Genomic DNA, 17021 nt, shown 5'->3' with positions numbered 1-17021 from the left:
GGCCTTTGTGTTTCAAGAAGGAATAGCCCTGCTGTTTTTTCCCTTCTCCCCTGGAGCTAGGTCAGTTCAACTGTCAACTCTCTCATGAGATCTCAGCATCAGAACCTAAGACACTTACCTGTTTTCAAGCCACTTCTGTCGGCAGGAGACGCACAGACTTTTGCAGCAAGACAGCTCTGGGGACTACCTAAAACAGACTGACACAAAGCAGAATTTGTTTTCAGTTCAGAGGAGTCACACGGGTACTGGCTGGGTTCACATCTCAGGATTCTGCAGAGGTTAAAAAAAAGAGAGAGATTTAATCATTTGTGCCTCCTGAAATTAAAAGACACACATGTCTAAATCCCAATAAGATGTTGGAAGAACCCAAGGATGCTCTGGTTCTGACAAAGCAGGTGCAAACTGTTGCTCAGGTTCAGCCACCTGGGCCCACCACACAACAAGCAATGGCGCCGCAGCCCCTAAGCCAGGGCACCAGCACCAACACGCAGGGCTCTCACCGTGGGTGGTGGACTCTTGCTTCCACGTCTCCTGTGCACAGGAAGCCTCTCTTCGAAGTCATGGCCCTGCCTCGCCGGTCTGGATGCTGGTCCCGCTGCAGGGCTCAAACAGTGACTGGGCTGTGTTCTCTGGTGCCCTCCCTCCCCCGTTCCCAGTCTCCACAGCGTAGAGCTTCCCTCAATAAACCCGGATCCCCTGCTTGGGGAGATTTCAAGGTAGTCAGCTCAGATCTAATGAGAAACCAACCAATAGTGAGGAACAAACCTGAATTCTACACCCATTTTCCATTCCTACATATATTTATTTGGTACTGATGATGAAGAACCCCGTCAGAAATTCCTGCAAGGGAGACTACTACTCGGCTGTTAGGGGTATTGCAATATTTACATACATGTAGCTTACCACATACATAAATGATTACACAAACAGTACAGCGGTGAACCACCAAGTTCTCATTCCACATCCCTTTCCCACACTGCGTTTAGCTGCCCATTCTTGAAACGGGATCTCAGGGCAGCACACTGCAATTCAACAGGCCTAGTGCTGCTTCTCAGAGGCAGTCAACTCAATGGTGCAAAAGCACAGGACAGCGACAAGGCATTCACACTACACAGACATGTGATCTCTTACTGACAGCAGGAAGGGAAGAGAGATGGAGATCCCGGGTGGGAAAGCAACAACATGCATCACGGGAGCCACGTGAGATGCGGCGAGGACCGCTGGTATGCAGCGTCCCTTGCCAAGGAATGCCTCACAGCCATCCGAGAATGACAGGCACGAAAGATGAGGACCTTCCTGGGGTCGGTCAAGCATCATGCTGGGAGGATTCCCACGTGTCCCGGCACACAGGTCCTGGCACTCATCCGACCACAGCTTGGTGTTTGGTCCCCAAAATGGGCCCACACCCAGGCGCTGCCAACACGGCAGTCCCTTTGGGTCTCCATCCCATGTGGGTGCACGTCTCAGTTTTCCTCTAACCACTGCTTCAGCAGCCTCTGAAACATTATTTTGCTCTCCTGCTGCCTCTCTCGCTGGCGCTTCTCCTCTGTCTCCTGTGGTTGGAGTGCTGCTTCGGGCAGAGGCCCGGGCTGGTTGGTGCCTAGGCTGAGGGTCAAGCCACTCAGGCCCTGCACCAGCGTCTCCCAGGAGGAGGGTTGTGGGGCCCTGTTGCTCTCCCCAGGGATCCCAGAAAGATTTGGCCTGTGGCTCTGGCAGTATCGACATTCACATCGGAATCGATTCTGACCTCGGTCACCTAACGGGGAGACTCTGGCTTCCCTCCCAACAGCATAGGGGGCCATGTGATCGCGGTGTCTCCTCCTCACGTGCCGCAGGAACGCTTTCTTCCTCTGAAGGAACTCCAGCCTCTCCCACTGCCGCTCTTCCAGCGTCTTCTCCTCTCTGTACCGCTGGTGGAGCAGCCCCTCTGGGAGAGGCACGGCCTGGCTGGGGCCAGGACCGGGGCTCAGGTTACTGAGGCCCATCATCGGCTGTTCTGAGTAAGAAGGCTGAGAGGACGCTGGATCTTCCTGGGAAGTCTCTGCAGCTGTCATCAGGGAAGATTTGGAAGGTGATGCTGGATTCCGTTTCTGGAGTGGATCCATGGAGGTCTGGTCCCAGCTGGAAGCCCCGCCAGGCCCTTGGGTCCAGAAAAGGAGGTGAAGCTGGAGATTCTCAGACACGAAGAAGGTAGCGAGGAATGTGTGCGGGCAGAACCCAGACTGCAACACAAGGTGATAAGACCAGAAGAAAACACATGATTATTCATCTTACTCAACCTCTCTGTCCCTCCACTTCCTGTGTGTAGAATGGAGATTATACAGAGACCCTGTCCTAGGCTTCTTCTGAGGATGACGTGAGATCATACATGTCACCAGCTTAGAAAATTAATGCCATCTAATAAAGGATTTAGAAATGATACCAACTAATGCATCCACGTGACACGGAGTGCAAAAGGCTGCGATGCAGTTCGACGATGTCAATTCCCTGCTGACACTTTCCAACCCCTTCCCAAGCATCATTTGTAGAATAATCAAGGCGTGACTCACAGATGCTCTGCCCATGAGCGTTCATTTTTCATCCATTCACAAGGGAGACTTTTACTCAACTGTAAGCGTTTGCACCATGGGGACACACCCTTTTGTATGTTCACCTTCCCGACCACTGGGTTTGCATCTAGTCAAAAGGGCTGCTCATGCCTATGGAAATCGTTTCCAAATTCCGAGTGTGGATAAGAATTTATTTTACTAAATAACAGAAGCAAAAACCCCCAGGAGACTTCAAAGAGAAAAACACATAGATGAATTCAACTAATCCAAAAGCTGGTTCTTTGAAGTGATCAATGAAATTGATACACCCGTGGCAGGATGGGCTGGGAAAAAAGAGGGCAAAGAAACAAGTTACCAGTTATCAGGAATGCAAGAAGAGACTGCACTCCAGACCCAGAAAACATAAAAGGGTCAATATGGTAAGAACACACACGACTCTACAGATTCATATTCCACAGGTCAGAGGAAATGTAGCACATACTTGAAAACCACAAGCCATGGAAACTCACACAGGATGGATTTCAAACACTGAACTGTGTCACAGTCCTGTATGTTTTAAAGAAGTCGAATTCACAGGCAAACACATTTGCAAAAAGATCTCTGGGCCGCAACAGTTTCACTGGCCAATTCTACCAAACGTTTAATGAACAAATATCACCAACTTACCCAACTTCTTCTAGGAAACAAAGCAGAGGCAATGTGCCCCGCTGATTTTATGAGGCCAGCACCGCAGGGATACCAAGAAAAGGACAGACCGGTATTCTTTCCTAATACAGGCACCAAAGTATTCAACAAAACTTAGTAATTGGAATTCAGCAGTATGTGAGAAGAAGAATAAGCCACCATCAAGTGGGTTTTATAGCAGGAATGCAAGGGTTGTTCTTCCCACACCTGAAAATCAATCAATGTAATCCACAGATTGAGAGATCAGATGAAGAACAAAAATGACAGGATCACATCAAGCTACGCAGAAAAACCAATCAATAAGATTCCAAGTCCACTGGTGATATAAAAGCTCTAGCACACTAGGAACACAAGACAACTTCTTCAACCTGAAAAAGGGCGTGTACAGTCAAACCTACAACTAACAAGCCACTTAATGGTCAACGACTGGATGCTTTCTGCCTAAGGATGCGAACCAGGCAAGGACGTCCACTCTCACCACAGCTATTCAACGTCACGCTGGAGGCCTAGTCAGTGCTATAATGCCAGGAGAGTCATGGCACACGTCGGAGAAAGCAAGAAACCAAAGTACTCCTTTTCATATATCCTGTGATCGTCTACATGAAACAACCAATGAATCTCCTCCAGACTCTCAGAGCTAATAAGAGCTTAGTGCTCATTAATGAGAGCTTAGCAGCGATACAGGAGAGAAACTCAACACACAGAAAACAATCCTATGAGTAACTGGAAACCTAAATTTAAGAAATAATACTGTTTTACAAAAGCTACAAACACAATGAAATGGCTATGTATAGAGCGAAAATACATGGAAGGGGTCTGCATGCCCAAAACTATTATACGGTGATGAAGAAATCAAAGAAGATTTAGTTAAATGGAGAGAAACAATGTGTTCCCATATTTAAAGACCCCAAAAGGTTAAAAGTCCATTGTCCCCAATTTGATCTGGAGAATGAATGCAGTCCCTGCCTATCAGAATCCTTGAGGGACATTTGCATATGTAAACAAGCAGATTCTACAATTCACGTAGAATATTTGATGTTTCAAAAAGCAGAAGGGATTTAGAGAGATCATATTATCAGATTTTCAGATTTGCTCTAAAGCTGTAATAATCGAGATTGCTGGCTTACAGGGGTAGACGAGTAGATCCATGGAATAAAATAGAGTCCATGAATCAATCCATCCATAGAAATGTGTCCAATAAGTTTTGACATGGGTGTGAGAGGGAATCCAATGGAGAAGGGATAAGCTTTTCAATGCATCAGGTGGCCTATCCTTATGCAAAAAGAAGCACCTCAACCTCAACCTTTACATGCAATTAAGGAAAAAGGGTTCAGAGACCTACAAACCGAAGTTCAATACTAAGACTTTTGGGAGAAACCGTAGGAAGACATCTTTGTGAGGGGAGGCTAGGACATGACCTGAGATGCATGATCCATGGAAAGGAAAGATGGATGAATAGGAGTTTGGCAAAATTTAAAACTCTGGCTCTGGCCGGGCGCGGTGGCTCCCGCCTGTAATCCCAACACTTCGGGAGGCCAAGGTGGGCAGGTCACTTGAGTTCAGTTGTTCGAGGCCAGCCTGGCCAACATGGTGAAACCCCGTCTCTACCAAAAAATACAAAAATTAGCTGGCGTGGTGGCACATGCCTGTAGTCCCCAGCTACTGGGGAGGCTGAGGCAGGAGAATTGCTCGACCCAGGAGGCAGAGTTTGCAGTGAGCCGAGATCGAGTCACTGCCCTCCAGTCTGGGCGACATAGCGAGCCCCTGTCTCTAGATGAAAAGAATAGAATAGAATAGAATAGAATAGAATAGAATAGAACACAACACAACACAACACAACACAACACAACACAACTTTGGCTGTGTAAGAGCCAGTGTGTTCAGAGAATGAAAAGCGAAGTTGCACCACTAGGAGGAAATGTTTGAGAATCACCGACCTGACAGATCTTATATCCAAAATACATGGCACATTTTCAAAACTCCACAATAAGAAAATCAACACCCCACTAGAAAATGGGGGAAAAACTTGAACGGGAGCACAAGAAACCATATTTAACATCATTCAGCATTAGGGGAATGCAAATTAACACCGTGAAGACTGGCAAGGCCAAGCAAGGAGAACATGTTGGGCGACTGGAACTCTCACACTTTGCAATTGGGAGGGCGAAATGGCATAGCAGCTTTGAGAAGGAGTTTGGCAGTTTCTTGTAAGTCAAACAGATGTTGACCATAGGACCCAGCCATCCCACTCCTTGGTATCTACCCTAGAGAAATGAAAACTTAGGTCCACAGAAAAGCCTGCACTGAATTGTAAAAGCAGCTCGACGCAAAACTGCCCCACACTGGAGTGAGGAAAATGTCATTCAGTAGAAGGATGGCTGAACACCTGTGGTCTTCCACACAGCGAAACTGCTTTCGTGAAAAAAGAACAGCCTATAACAGAGGCATCTGACACTCATCCAAGATGTTCGTCGGGCCAAAAGAAGGAAGCCCGCCTCACAAGGCCACAAACTGTTTGGTGTCATTGACATAACACTCTCCCCAAGACAAACCTAGAGGGAAGGAAATAGATCACGTTACACCAGGGATGATGGATGAAGAAGGGGTAACCGCAGTGGGGCAGTTCCTGGGAGCACCCTGGGGTGATGGGACTGTTCTGGATCCTGACTGTGGTGGTGGCGGCGACAAGAATGTACGCCTGTGTCAAAGCTCACAGAACTGTACTCCTGAGGGAAAAAAGTCAATCTTGCTGTAGGTTAAGTGAAAAAACCCAATGGCATATTTTGCAGTAAGGGCATCTCTCTGTATTGTTTTGATCAATACATCTTGGATGAATGCAACCAAAAATTGACATTAAATGCTAAATGGAAACTTTAGATCAGCCTTCCAGGCTCTATTCTTTTGACAAACGTGGAAACCAAGAATTCACCAGTTTTCTTCAGAGGATACTGGTCCTCTGAATGTTTATTTACCAAATCGTGGCTATCAGCACACACTGGGGTAACAAAGACAGAATCATATCAGAAACAGTTCGAATATGTACTGAACACACACACACACACACACACACACACACACACACACACACACATACATATAAACACACACACACACATCCCAGAAAGAGTTCTTATCCTTTCAGACATTGCAGCCTATCTTTCCTATGAGTTGGTTCCCTGACATCCTTTGGGCCACCACTATCTGACACAAATAGTTATGTGTGGAACATCTGGAAAATGATCTTAACCCAATTACATCCCAGCCAATTCTTATGTGTCACAAGGACTCTGTCAGGATCTATTTCTACATGTAGAACGCCAATTCTCAGAGAGCGAATAGACTTTAAAACCTCCATTCCCCCTTTTTGTTGCTTTTTTGTTTTGTTTTGTTTTGAGGCGGGGAGTCGCTCTGTTGCCCAGTGTGGTGTACAGTGGCAGAATCCTGGCTCACTGCAACCTCTGCTTCCTGGGCTCAAGTGATCCTCCAGCCTTAGACTCCTGAGCAGCTTGCACTATAGGCGTGAGCCACCATGCCCGGCTAATTTTTGTATTTTTTCTAGGGACGGGATTTCGCCATGTTGCCTAGGCTGGTCTCAAACTCCTGAGCTCAAAGTGATCCGCATGCCTCAGACTCCCAAAGTGTTGGGATTACAGGCGTGAGCCACTGTGATCAGCCACAAACACCTTTATAGGAAGAAATATAGAGATTTTGGAGACATGAATTGACAACTGGCCTGCATAGTCATCGCTGTTTTCTCTCTTCCTCCCTCCAGCAATTTTGTGAAATGAAACATTTTACCTTACTATGTGTAGGTTCATCCAGAGTCTCAAACCACACCCACAGAGTTGCTCATGATCCCTGACAGAGGCATTAAGGACAATGGAGCCTAGAGAAGTCTGTTGTGTGTGCAGAGGGGAGCAGCTGCAGCAATACATGTGACTTCCCTTCCTTCATCATCTCACCAATGTCATTCCTTCAACAGGCACTTGCCCCCAGGTAAAAGACCTTGTATCAAAAATCTCTGCATGAAACACCACAGCCTCAAGTTTCCTGCATCATGTCAGGTAGCTACTGAAGAGAGGGAAGGACTACTGGAGACAGGGAACCCAGACAGTTTACCGGTCAGACCTTCAGCAGGAGAGGTGATTTTTGGGTACTGATTCCCCACTGTGATGGTTTTATTGGTCACCTCGGCCAGGCTTGTTGCGCAGTCCCCTTTGGTCAAATGCTACTCTAGATGTTGCTGTGAAGGGATTTGTGGATGTGATTAACATTTACAACCAGGCTGGGCAAGGTGGCTCATGCCTGTAACCCCAGCATTTTGGGAGGTCAAGGAGGGTGGATCACTTGAGGTCAGAGTTCAAGACCAGCCTGACCAACATGGCGAATCCATGTCTCTACTAAAAATACAAAAATTAGCCAGGTATGGTGGCGGGTGCCTGTAGTCCCTGCTACTAGGGAGGCTGAGGCAGGAGAATTGCTTGAACCCGGGAGGCAGAGGTTGCAGTGAGCCGAGTTTGTGCCACTGCACTCCAGCCTCAGCAACAGAGAGGCTGTCTCAAAAAACAAACAAACAAAAACAATTTACATCAGAAGACTTTAAGTAGAACATGTGACCCTGCACAATAGGGGTGGTTTCATCCAATCAGTTTAAGGCCTAAATAGCAAAGACTGAGTCTTTCCAGGAAGAAGCTATTCGGCCTCAAGGCTGCAACATAGAAACCCTTCCTGAGTTTTCAGCATGCTGGTCTGCTCACAGATTCAACTTAAGACTATAAGATCAACTCTCATCCAAATCTACTGCCATGTGACCAGTCCTCTGGATTTCTGCCTTGCCAGGACTCACACTGCCATGAGCCCACTCCTTTAACAAAATAAATCACCCGATAGAGAGAGAGAGAGGCATAGATATATAGAAATTCTATTGGTTCTCTCTTTTTTGGAGGATCTGGATTAATAACCTTGCAATATACCACATCTTTCTGTAGTCCAGCCCAAAAACATTGACCAAGTTACCATATTATCATGGGCCAAGTGATATGGATTGAAAGAAGTCTGCTAGAAAATGGCTTCCATTTATTTCGTGCTTCCATGTCCAGGTAAAGTGAGTTAGGTCTTTTATGTCCCTTATTGTTGAAGAAAAAACTGGGTTCTTGTCATATGACCAGGAAAATTTAGGAACGTGGACACATTGTAGGGTGAGTAAGGCAGGGTTTATGGGGTGAAATGGAAAAAAGGAAAGTGGTACTCTCAGCAAAGGGAGAGTCTTGTTCGCAGGCTCTCACCTTACAGGTTGCATCCCAGCCCACCACACAGGAACTGAAGAGGCCAGGCTGCTCCCCTCTACAAGCGGCGTGAACTTCTCCTGGCTCCACCCCTTGCCCAGTGCACAGTTGGGCATTATTCAGATAGAATTAGTCGGGAAAAGGCAGGCTTCATCCGGGACTAGCAGTCCGGTTTTTCAGCCTTCAGGCTGTTTTAGGCTTGAAGGCAAGGTTTCCCCAGGGACCCTTAGCTGTCTCCCGTCTCTATCATTATCTCATTTAGATCTCCCAATCAACCTCTAAAGTAGGTAGAAGTATTGGCATTTTAGAAATAAGGAATTTGAGGCTTCAGGAGAGAGACAGACTTCAGTAGTAGGGTCTGCAGTGGATGCTCTTGCCAGTGATAGCTGCTGAGTCTCAATGGGAGGGAAAAGACATTGGTGAGAGAAGGTGGCACCAGGTCATGGAGAGCTTTCAATGCCATGCAAAAGCAACAACAACAAAAATCATACTTGCTCTGTGACCTGTCCAGAGACAGCCCCCAAACTGGAAGCAACCCTAGCCCTCCTGCAGACAGAAGTGGAGGTGAAGTGAATGGATCCGGACAACATAAGATGATACGTATTGATGGTTCCCACATGGGGCCACCTACAAGGGAACAGCTGGCATTATGTGGAGGGGTCTTTGATGCTGAGAAAAAAAACCGAAGGAAAGTGTGGGAGAGAACAAAAGAGACTCTAGGGCTGGCCAGAGAAATCTAAGGTGATTGTCATGATTTTTGCTGTAGGAGATGCAGTGCAAGGCCCTTCTTCCAAAGTAACCCATGGAGCCATCTGTTATAGCGAGAAGCAACATGTCAGGCTCATTTCTACAAACTTTCTTTGCCTGACTTCATGATGTACTCACAAACACACCCCTCTCAGTTTGGTATTGTTAGTATGAAAAATAAAAACCCACTTCACAGGTGAGGATGACAATTTTCTCAAGGTTATATGATTGCCATGGAGAGAACTGGGTTGGAAGCCTGCCTAGAATCAGAGCCAGTGTCCCTAACCACTACACTCTATTGGGCCCTCAAAAAACATTCCCACAATGTCACCAGATCAAGAAGTGTCTTTCAGCTGTGAGTGAAGAAAAATCCCTCATCAGTCAGGCCTGATCAGAAAGGCAACTCACCACCTCAGCAGGTAGAATGGGATGACGATGGACAGTTGGGGACTGCAATGGCTCCTGGCAAGACTTTGACCTCTAATTCACCCTGCAGGACCCAGCTGAGATAGCATTTCCCCCAGGAGGCCTTCTTCAAGCTCCTAAAATGCCCTGTATTTCCCCTGTCCCAGCCCCAATCCCACTCAGCTGTCAACAGATGGTTATTTCTCTGTCAACCCACTAGCCCAGGGGCTGAGAGAAGCCGGGGACTTTGTCTTGTTCACCCATCATAGAGCCTTGAGCCCAGTGGACATTTACAAATATCAAATGCAACAAGGAGGATGTGGGGCATTTACTTCAGTTTAAAGACACAGATTTCATTTAATAATCCCAATTAAACATGAAATTTTTTCTAGAAATGGCAAAATCCTACAGCAAAATGAGTAAGATCCGTGCAAGGTCGCTGGGTGCTGAAAACTGTGCTCCTAGTCTTGCGCCATGTCATGGCAAAGGAATGTAACTCCTAGCCACGCAACGCCACACAGATTGAGGAAAGAGTCTGTCCCACACACAACTTGCAGACGTTCTATATTTTTTATGTCTACACAGATTATCTCTATCCTACTGGGTCTGGAGTGGAGGAGATACAATTCTTAGCAGCTTTGTAAAAAAAAGAACAGGTAGTCAGTAAAGCCAGCAATGCCCATTTTTAAGAAACAAAGAAGAAAATGAAGACAGCAGTGAAGCGTGGTGCTGGTATCAGGGGTCTCCCAGCAGCTGAGTATATAGAGAAGCAGCGGGAATACAACCAGGAGTCCAGGGAGGGGCACAGGGGAGGGACCAAGAGGAGTGGCCAGAGCAGCAAGAGGAAGACAAGGAGCAAGGTGGCTCTGGCGAGAATGGAGCTTACCTAGACTCACCCAAGGCAGTCAGGTCGCTGGGTTCACAAGGTCGATACTGTGGGTGTAGGCCGAGTGACTGTTACACCTTTCACCTAAAAAGAAAATAACCTCACTGGCCAGGTCACATTCCTCCAGGTATTTACTGAGGGTCCACTCCATTCAGTGGTGCCTTCAGTGAATTATCAAATGCAGCCCCATCCCAAGGACACATCTCAGTCTGAGAAATAAAATACTGTCCAAGGAGCCAGGAATGGTGGCTCACGCCTCTAATCCAAGCACTTTGGGAGGCTGAGGTGGGAGGACTGTTTGAGCCCAGGAGTTTGAGACCAGCCTGAACAATAGGGCAAGATCACCGTTTCCACAAAAATTTTAAAAAATTTAGCCAGGCATGATGCTGCACACCTGGGGTACCAGCTACTGGGGAGGCTGAGGTGGGACGATCACTTGAACCCAGGAGGTTGAGGCCAGTACAATCCAGCCTGGGTGACAGGTGAGACCATCCACCAAAACAAAATAAAAAGACAACTATGGCAGGCATGAGACGGGGGTACTTCTGACACAGAGGAAGTCAAAACCACCATAGCCCAGGTGGTCAGGAACAGCTTCTCCCAGGGCATGCTATGATATATATTATCATCTCCAGTAGCAGATGAGGTAACAGGATCAGAGAGGTTAAGCAACTCACTCAAGGTCACACATCTAGGGAGTGGTGGTGACCATTTCTCACTGAGGTCTGCTGAAATACAAAAGTCACTTCACTATTTGTGACACCAATCTCTCTTTATATTGTCACCCATTTTAATTCGCATTAACTGACATATACTTACCTGCGGCTCTCCTTACCTTCATATTCTCATAAGCGGCTAAAATACGGTGTAGATTTCATTTTAGCACATCAGGCCCCTCCCTTAAAGAATCTAAATTTTCTGTGCCCAGCATGATTGCCCAGCCCAGAACTGAACACTTATCTCAAATTAATCTTCCAACCACACACTAAGGAAAGGAAATGGATTACTGCCATGGAGAGATTTAATTTGGGTATTTCACAAATTTTGAACTACGATTTGAAATGTAACCACTGTCCAACCAGAAACAGTAAAAACTGCTTCCCTATGAAAAGCATTCACGGGAAATTTTATTAAATGCCAAAGCATTCCAGGTTAAGACACACTGCCCGTTTTACAGGGAGTTGTTGACATTCTGCTCCTAAGAATACAGTAGTCGTTTCCCTCTCCACTGTTAGTGCCCCGATAAGCTCAGCCAGCAAGGCCATTCGCTTTTCCTTTTGCGAGCAAACACACCAAACTACCCTCACACCCACGCACAAATCCAACGCACCCAACAGGGATATGTCAGTAGAGGGAAATGGTATCGGAGATGCAGATGGAAATCTGTGGCTACTCAGAGCACCACATTTCTGATGGCGCAGAGGGTTACCGCCCAGGGTCGCCTGTACTCCAGCAAGGTGGACGGCGGAGAGGCCCTCCTTCTCCAAACATGAGACCCTGCAGCTTGTGCGGCTACTGGACACAAATGGCCTGGACCATTCATTGCGCACGAATGCAGCAATCACAGCGCCCATTAAACGCATGTCTACTCATATGTCACATCATGACCGTCTCTCTGTCACACGTCCGAGAAAGGGTTTGTCGGACAGTTTGTTTCAATAGGGGCAATGCAGTCCTCCTTGAAAACCTTCCAGTCACTGTGTCTCCTGCTGTGTGGTGGGAGAGGAGGTGGGGAGGGAGGTGATGCCAAGGACACGGTGATTTCTGAACCCGTTGAACACTGATCCTAGCCCAAGTGTAGCCCGGCCGGCTACGAATGCCCGGGGCGTCTCGGGATCCTCTTTCTCCGCTGAAAAAAGCCACCCCCAAGCAGGGAAAGAGAACGACGCCACCCCCAGAGTGCGCGACCGCCATTCCCATACTGGGGAGATATGGATGACGGGGAAAACCACCCGCTTCCTCCGAAAGCCCCGCTGCCGGCCGGCCCAACCCAGGGATTCGAGTCCCAAGACACCCTGGCCTGTGCTAGGGACAGCCTCGGTCTCGGCCTCTCGCTCTGTCTCTCTGAAAGTCTCTCTCACACCCCCGACCCCGCTCTCAGTCTCTCCCGCGCGCTCGCTCGCTCTCCGTCTCTCTCGGGCTCTCTCACGCGCGTTCTCGCTCCGGAGCTGGTTCCCGCCGTCCAGGCGCCAGCGCGGCGCCTCGTTTCCTCTGCCCTGGAAACGCAGCGCGGCCGGCTCGGAATTGAAGGGTTAAGACAACCGGGAGGAGCCGCCCACCGGCAGGCTAGACCGGCCACAGCGCGGAAGCTGGTGTCGGTGGGGTTGAGCTGGCGTCACATGGATGCGACGGTGGCCAGAAACTGGACCTTCGATTGGCTGCCGCGAGCCGCCCGGGAGCCGGGAGAGGGAGCGAATGGGTATCTATGTGAGAGCGGCTGGGTGTTTTGTCGCGAACCACTCCGCCCAGCTCGGCTGCGACAGGAGAAGGCGTCCAGGCCGCCCTTTCCGGAGGTGTGCCGCGGCGTTCCTGGAGCGACCCTCTCGGGAGCGTGTCTCGTGAACTGGACGAATGCTTCCGGAGGGTATGGGAGAGACTCCAGGAAGCGGACGTGACTTCATAGGCAGGCGACGAGGGAACTGGGCTGGAGGCATGGGAGGAGGCCGATTTCTCCTATGATTGGCTGGGAGGTTTGCGCTAGGGTGCGCCTCTGACCTGCCGTTTCATTTTCATTATTTACTGTTTTTGCATGAGCAGTACATGCACCCTTTAAAGACAAAAACTAAACAATTCAAGACATTGAAATGATTCAGGCTACTGCCGTAGGGAGAGCGCCCCAGAAGTGGAAATCACACTGTCGCAGTAAGCGTGCGGGGTGGGGGTGGGGGAGTGTGTGTCTTTTACTTTCATAGGAAGGAGTAGACCGGTTTTAGTGGGGAGATTTATGGGGCAGGGGTTGTTTTTGTAATCAGCGGAAGTCTCAGCCAGCTGAACAGGGAATGTTTCTCTCTGTGCCTAGCTACTTTCAGGAGGACAGACCTCCCGTCTAAGTGAATCATTCCTGAGAAAAAAGAACAAGGAGTGGTTGGGTCAGCGATCTGGAAGTCATGGCACAGAGTGGACAGACGGCATCCCTTATATAAGTCCCATGGATAATACTGGTCCTTTGTGGTCAACGATTTCCCAGAACACGAAAGTGTGCAGATATTTCTTTACCGTGGCATTTGTCAGGAGTCAAGCGACATGCAGCAGCGTTTGTCCTAGCAGATACATGGATAGTAGATTGCTTTTTAACCCTGGAAGAAGACACCCTGTGAACAGAGTTTATAGTTTTCAAAAAGTAATGTTTTTGTGGTTTAAGTGAAGGAAGGAAACATGAACCATTATCCCAGAATATTATCATCATTTCATTTTACAAATTAAGTAACTGGCCTCAGAGAGGTTAAGTAACCTTCCCAAAGTCACAGAAGATATTTAAAAAATGGTGGAGTCTCGATTTAAATCCAGGTGTCTGTGACTTCATCCCCTTCATGCTGTGCAGCCATACACTGTCATTTCCAAATCCACCTCTCCCTGAATCTATAGATTTCCTGTGCCAACTGACAACCCCACAGGCCCGTTGCACTCACCTCCTCCTATCCAGCATCCTAGGCAGTTGGAAACGACTTCCCAGAGAAGAGTGTGTTAGAGAACCTGGGTCCCAAAGGCCCTACCCCAGCCCCTGGAAGGAGAGGTGGGCTTCAAGAGGAAGATTAGAGGATTTGAAGGAAGAAGTATGTTTGTCTGAGGGACAGGCTGATAGGCCAATGTGGCACACACGTGATAATAAACACCAGTTACTTTGAATTTATGGTGTGTGTGTGTTTTTTTTTTTTTTTTTTTTAGTATTGGCAATACATGCTGAATGGTGGTGATACCCAAAGCAGATAGATAAAAATCAAGCCACTGTATGGGCAAGTTGAGACATTCCCATTTTACCTGGGAGGACCTGACAAGAAAATACCACTCTGCGGTATAAAAGAACTGTCTCCTAGACTCAACGAATGAAACAAATTAGTCATTTTTTCTAATTATTCTTATTCTCCTATTACAGATGAGGCACGGTAGGCACAAAGGGATTAGATCATCTCCTATTAGAGATGAGGCACAGTAGGCACAAAGTCATTCAAGTTATAAGTTGCTGAGTCCCATAGCAAGTACTACTCAGCATGTCCCAAAATGAACCCACCCATCCCCACTCTCGGCATGCCTGCCCCTCCTCCTGTGCTGCCGGACTCAGTGACAGGCACCACGTTCCACCCAGCAGCTTGGGCCAAAGATCTTGAAAGCCATCCTTGATTGCTGCCTGTCTCTCACCACCCCCACAGTGACTAAGCCTGGCCAGTTCGACCTCCCGGGTCTTTCTAAGTGAGATCTTTTTTTTTTTTTTTAAACTTTTAAAAAAAAATTTATTTATTATACTTAAAGTTCTGGGATACACTTGCAGAACGTGCAGGTTTGTTACATAGGTATACTTGTGCCATGGTAGTTTGCTGCACCCATCAACCCATCATGTAGGTTTTAAGCCCCACATGCATTAGGTATTTGTTATAATGCTCTCCCTCCTCTTGCCCCCGCTACCCCCTGATAGGCCCTGCTGTGTGATGTTCCCCTCCCTGTGTCCATGTGTTCTCATTATTCAACTCCCACTTATGAGTGAGAACATGTGGTGTTTGATTTTCTGTTCCTGTGTTAGTTTGCTGAGAATGAACGTGAACTCATTCTTTTTTATGGCTGCATAGTATTCCATGGTGTATATGTGGCACATTTTCTTTATCCAGTCTATCATTGATGGACATTTGGGTTGGTTCCCAGTCTTTGCTATTATAAATAGTGCTGCAGTAAACATACGTGTGCATGTGTCATTATAGTAGAATGATTTATAATCCTTTGGGTATATACCACCAACAAATCATAGCTCATCCTCTTGCCACCAGTCTTGACCCCTTCCCACGCATTCTCAGTGCCAGTGTGTGAGGCAACTTTCTTAACTCCTTATCTGGTCATGTCAAACCTTTTCAAACTCTACCAGGGCTGCCTGCTGCCCTTAGGATAAAGTCCAGCCTCCTGGACTAGGGACATCAGGCCCCGGCTACCCGCAAATGCATCCTCCGTAGCAGACCCCTCCTCCTGCTGCACCCACCCTCAGTATTCCACATTCTAGACCTCTTTCCGTTCATCAGTCAGTATTCCACATTCTAAACCTCTTTCTGTTCATCAGTCGACCAATGCTTGTGTACTGTCTAGCATGCGCACTCATTCTCTTGCTCTCTCTGTCCACCGCCTCACACCCGCCCTTCCCTCTGTCTGGCCTGCACTTGCTCCCTCCCCCTCTGCCTGATTCCTCCTTGCCTTCAGCTATCAAGTGAAGGAGAGCAAATTCTACTTCACCTAGGGAGCAACTGGATGAAAAGGCACGCTTAGTGGGTTCGATATTTTTACTGAATAGTACATGATGGGGATTCATGAAAATTCCCCCAATGGGCCAACCAACTGGAATGTCACATGAGAGTAGGGTTTTTGGGAAAAGTTTACTTGCAAAAATAGGATGCAGGAAGGTAACTGAGGAAGGTGACAGGTTCATTTGCCTGACTATAGCAACCTTCACTGTGTGTGTATAGCAGCATGTTTTATACTTCAAATATATACAATAAAACGAAAAAAATTAAAGATACACAACATAGATCTCCCCTTTATTTCTATGGACTCATCGTTATGTGTGAATATGGAAGTTGGAATTGTGGCCCCAGGTTTGGTATGAAGGGATGCAGGCTGAGGACCTGCCTCACATCTGGTTCTTCTTGCCACAGAGTGGCATGTGAGGATTAACTTTGTTCACTACAGCATGTTATTTCGATTCCCAGCATGGGAATACCTGATTATGAACGGGAGCATCTACTTTGGACATGTGGACAATGAAAGAGAAAAGGTGGGAATGGCACTGGTCCTGCCACCATCAGCCCAAGCCCCAAGCCTGGCTGGAGGGTAGACTGGACTCCCACTGTCCCAGCACGCTGGCCTGCACACTGATGTACCCCTAACATGGCACAGTGTGAATGGCTCTTCCTGGAGCCTGGCTGTTGAGGACCTACTGTGTGCTACTCACGTACAGTGTTGATTTCCCAAAGACCCAGAGAGGTAAGTATTAAACTCCCATCTACAGATAAGGAACCAAGCTGAAAGAGGTCAGGGCACTGAGGCAGAAAAGGCTGGATCTGGGACTCACATGCGGGCTCTGTCAGACTCCAAAGCCAGGCATCTTTAAACTCACGACAACGTACTTTGCTTATGCTCCCCTTGCTGAGCTGCAGATATTATTCCGTGATGGGACAGTCAGCCTGGTCCCAACACCATGTCCACCTGTGAGATCCAGGCCCCTGGCAGGGCAAAGCCACCCTGAAAAGCTCTAACACAGTCCACAGGAGC

At 47.7% G+C, this 17021-nt stretch overlaps 2 protein-coding genes across 8 annotated transcripts; one reads left to right on the top strand and one right to left on the bottom strand.

Annotated features, from left to right (window-relative positions):
- Positions 1 to 781: 781 nt before the first annotated feature.
- Positions 782 to 12819, bottom strand: LOC135969268 (protein FAM156A/FAM156B). Of its 6 annotated transcripts, none has more exons than XM_065538619.1 (3): positions 11234 to 12819; positions 10557 to 10640; positions 782 to 2222 (listed from the first exon to the last, which is right to left on the bottom strand). In XM_065538619.1, the coding sequence occupies exon 3, from the start codon at positions 2103 to 2105 to the stop codon at positions 1464 to 1466; it is 642 nt and encodes a 213-aa protein (XP_065394691.1). In that variant the 5' UTR covers positions 2106 to 2222; positions 10557 to 10640; positions 11234 to 12819; the 3' UTR covers positions 782 to 1463. The 6 variants fall into 6 exon arrangements, with proteins under 6 accessions (XP_065394691.1, XP_065394692.1, XP_065394695.1 ...); XM_065538620.1 differs by having other exon boundaries at positions 11887 to 12819; XM_065538623.1 differs by having other exon boundaries at positions 10567 to 10640; positions 11887 to 12819.
- LOC135969269 (uncharacterized) lies at positions 12488 to 14402 on the top strand. Of its 2 annotated transcripts, none has more exons than XM_074029811.1 (2): positions 12488 to 13140; positions 13576 to 14402. In XM_074029811.1, exons 1-2 carry the CDS (start codon positions 12488 to 12490, stop codon positions 13604 to 13606), a joined length of 684 nt encoding a protein of 227 aa, XP_073885912.1. In that variant the 3' UTR covers positions 13607 to 14402. The 2 variants fall into 2 exon arrangements, 1 of the variants encoding a protein (XP_073885912.1); XR_010584434.1 differs by lacking the exon at positions 12488 to 13140 and adding an exon at positions 13182 to 13418.
- The last annotated feature ends 2619 nt before the right edge of the window (positions 14403 to 17021 follow it).

This window comes from Macaca fascicularis, chromosome X, assembly GCF_037993035.2.
Source record: "Macaca fascicularis isolate 582-1 chromosome X, T2T-MFA8v1.1".
Taxonomy (NCBI): Eukaryota; Metazoa; Chordata; class Mammalia; order Primates; family Cercopithecidae; genus Macaca; species Macaca fascicularis.
The sequence above is the reverse complement of the archived record's forward strand: the minus strand, read 5'-3'. Positions and strand labels throughout refer to the sequence as shown.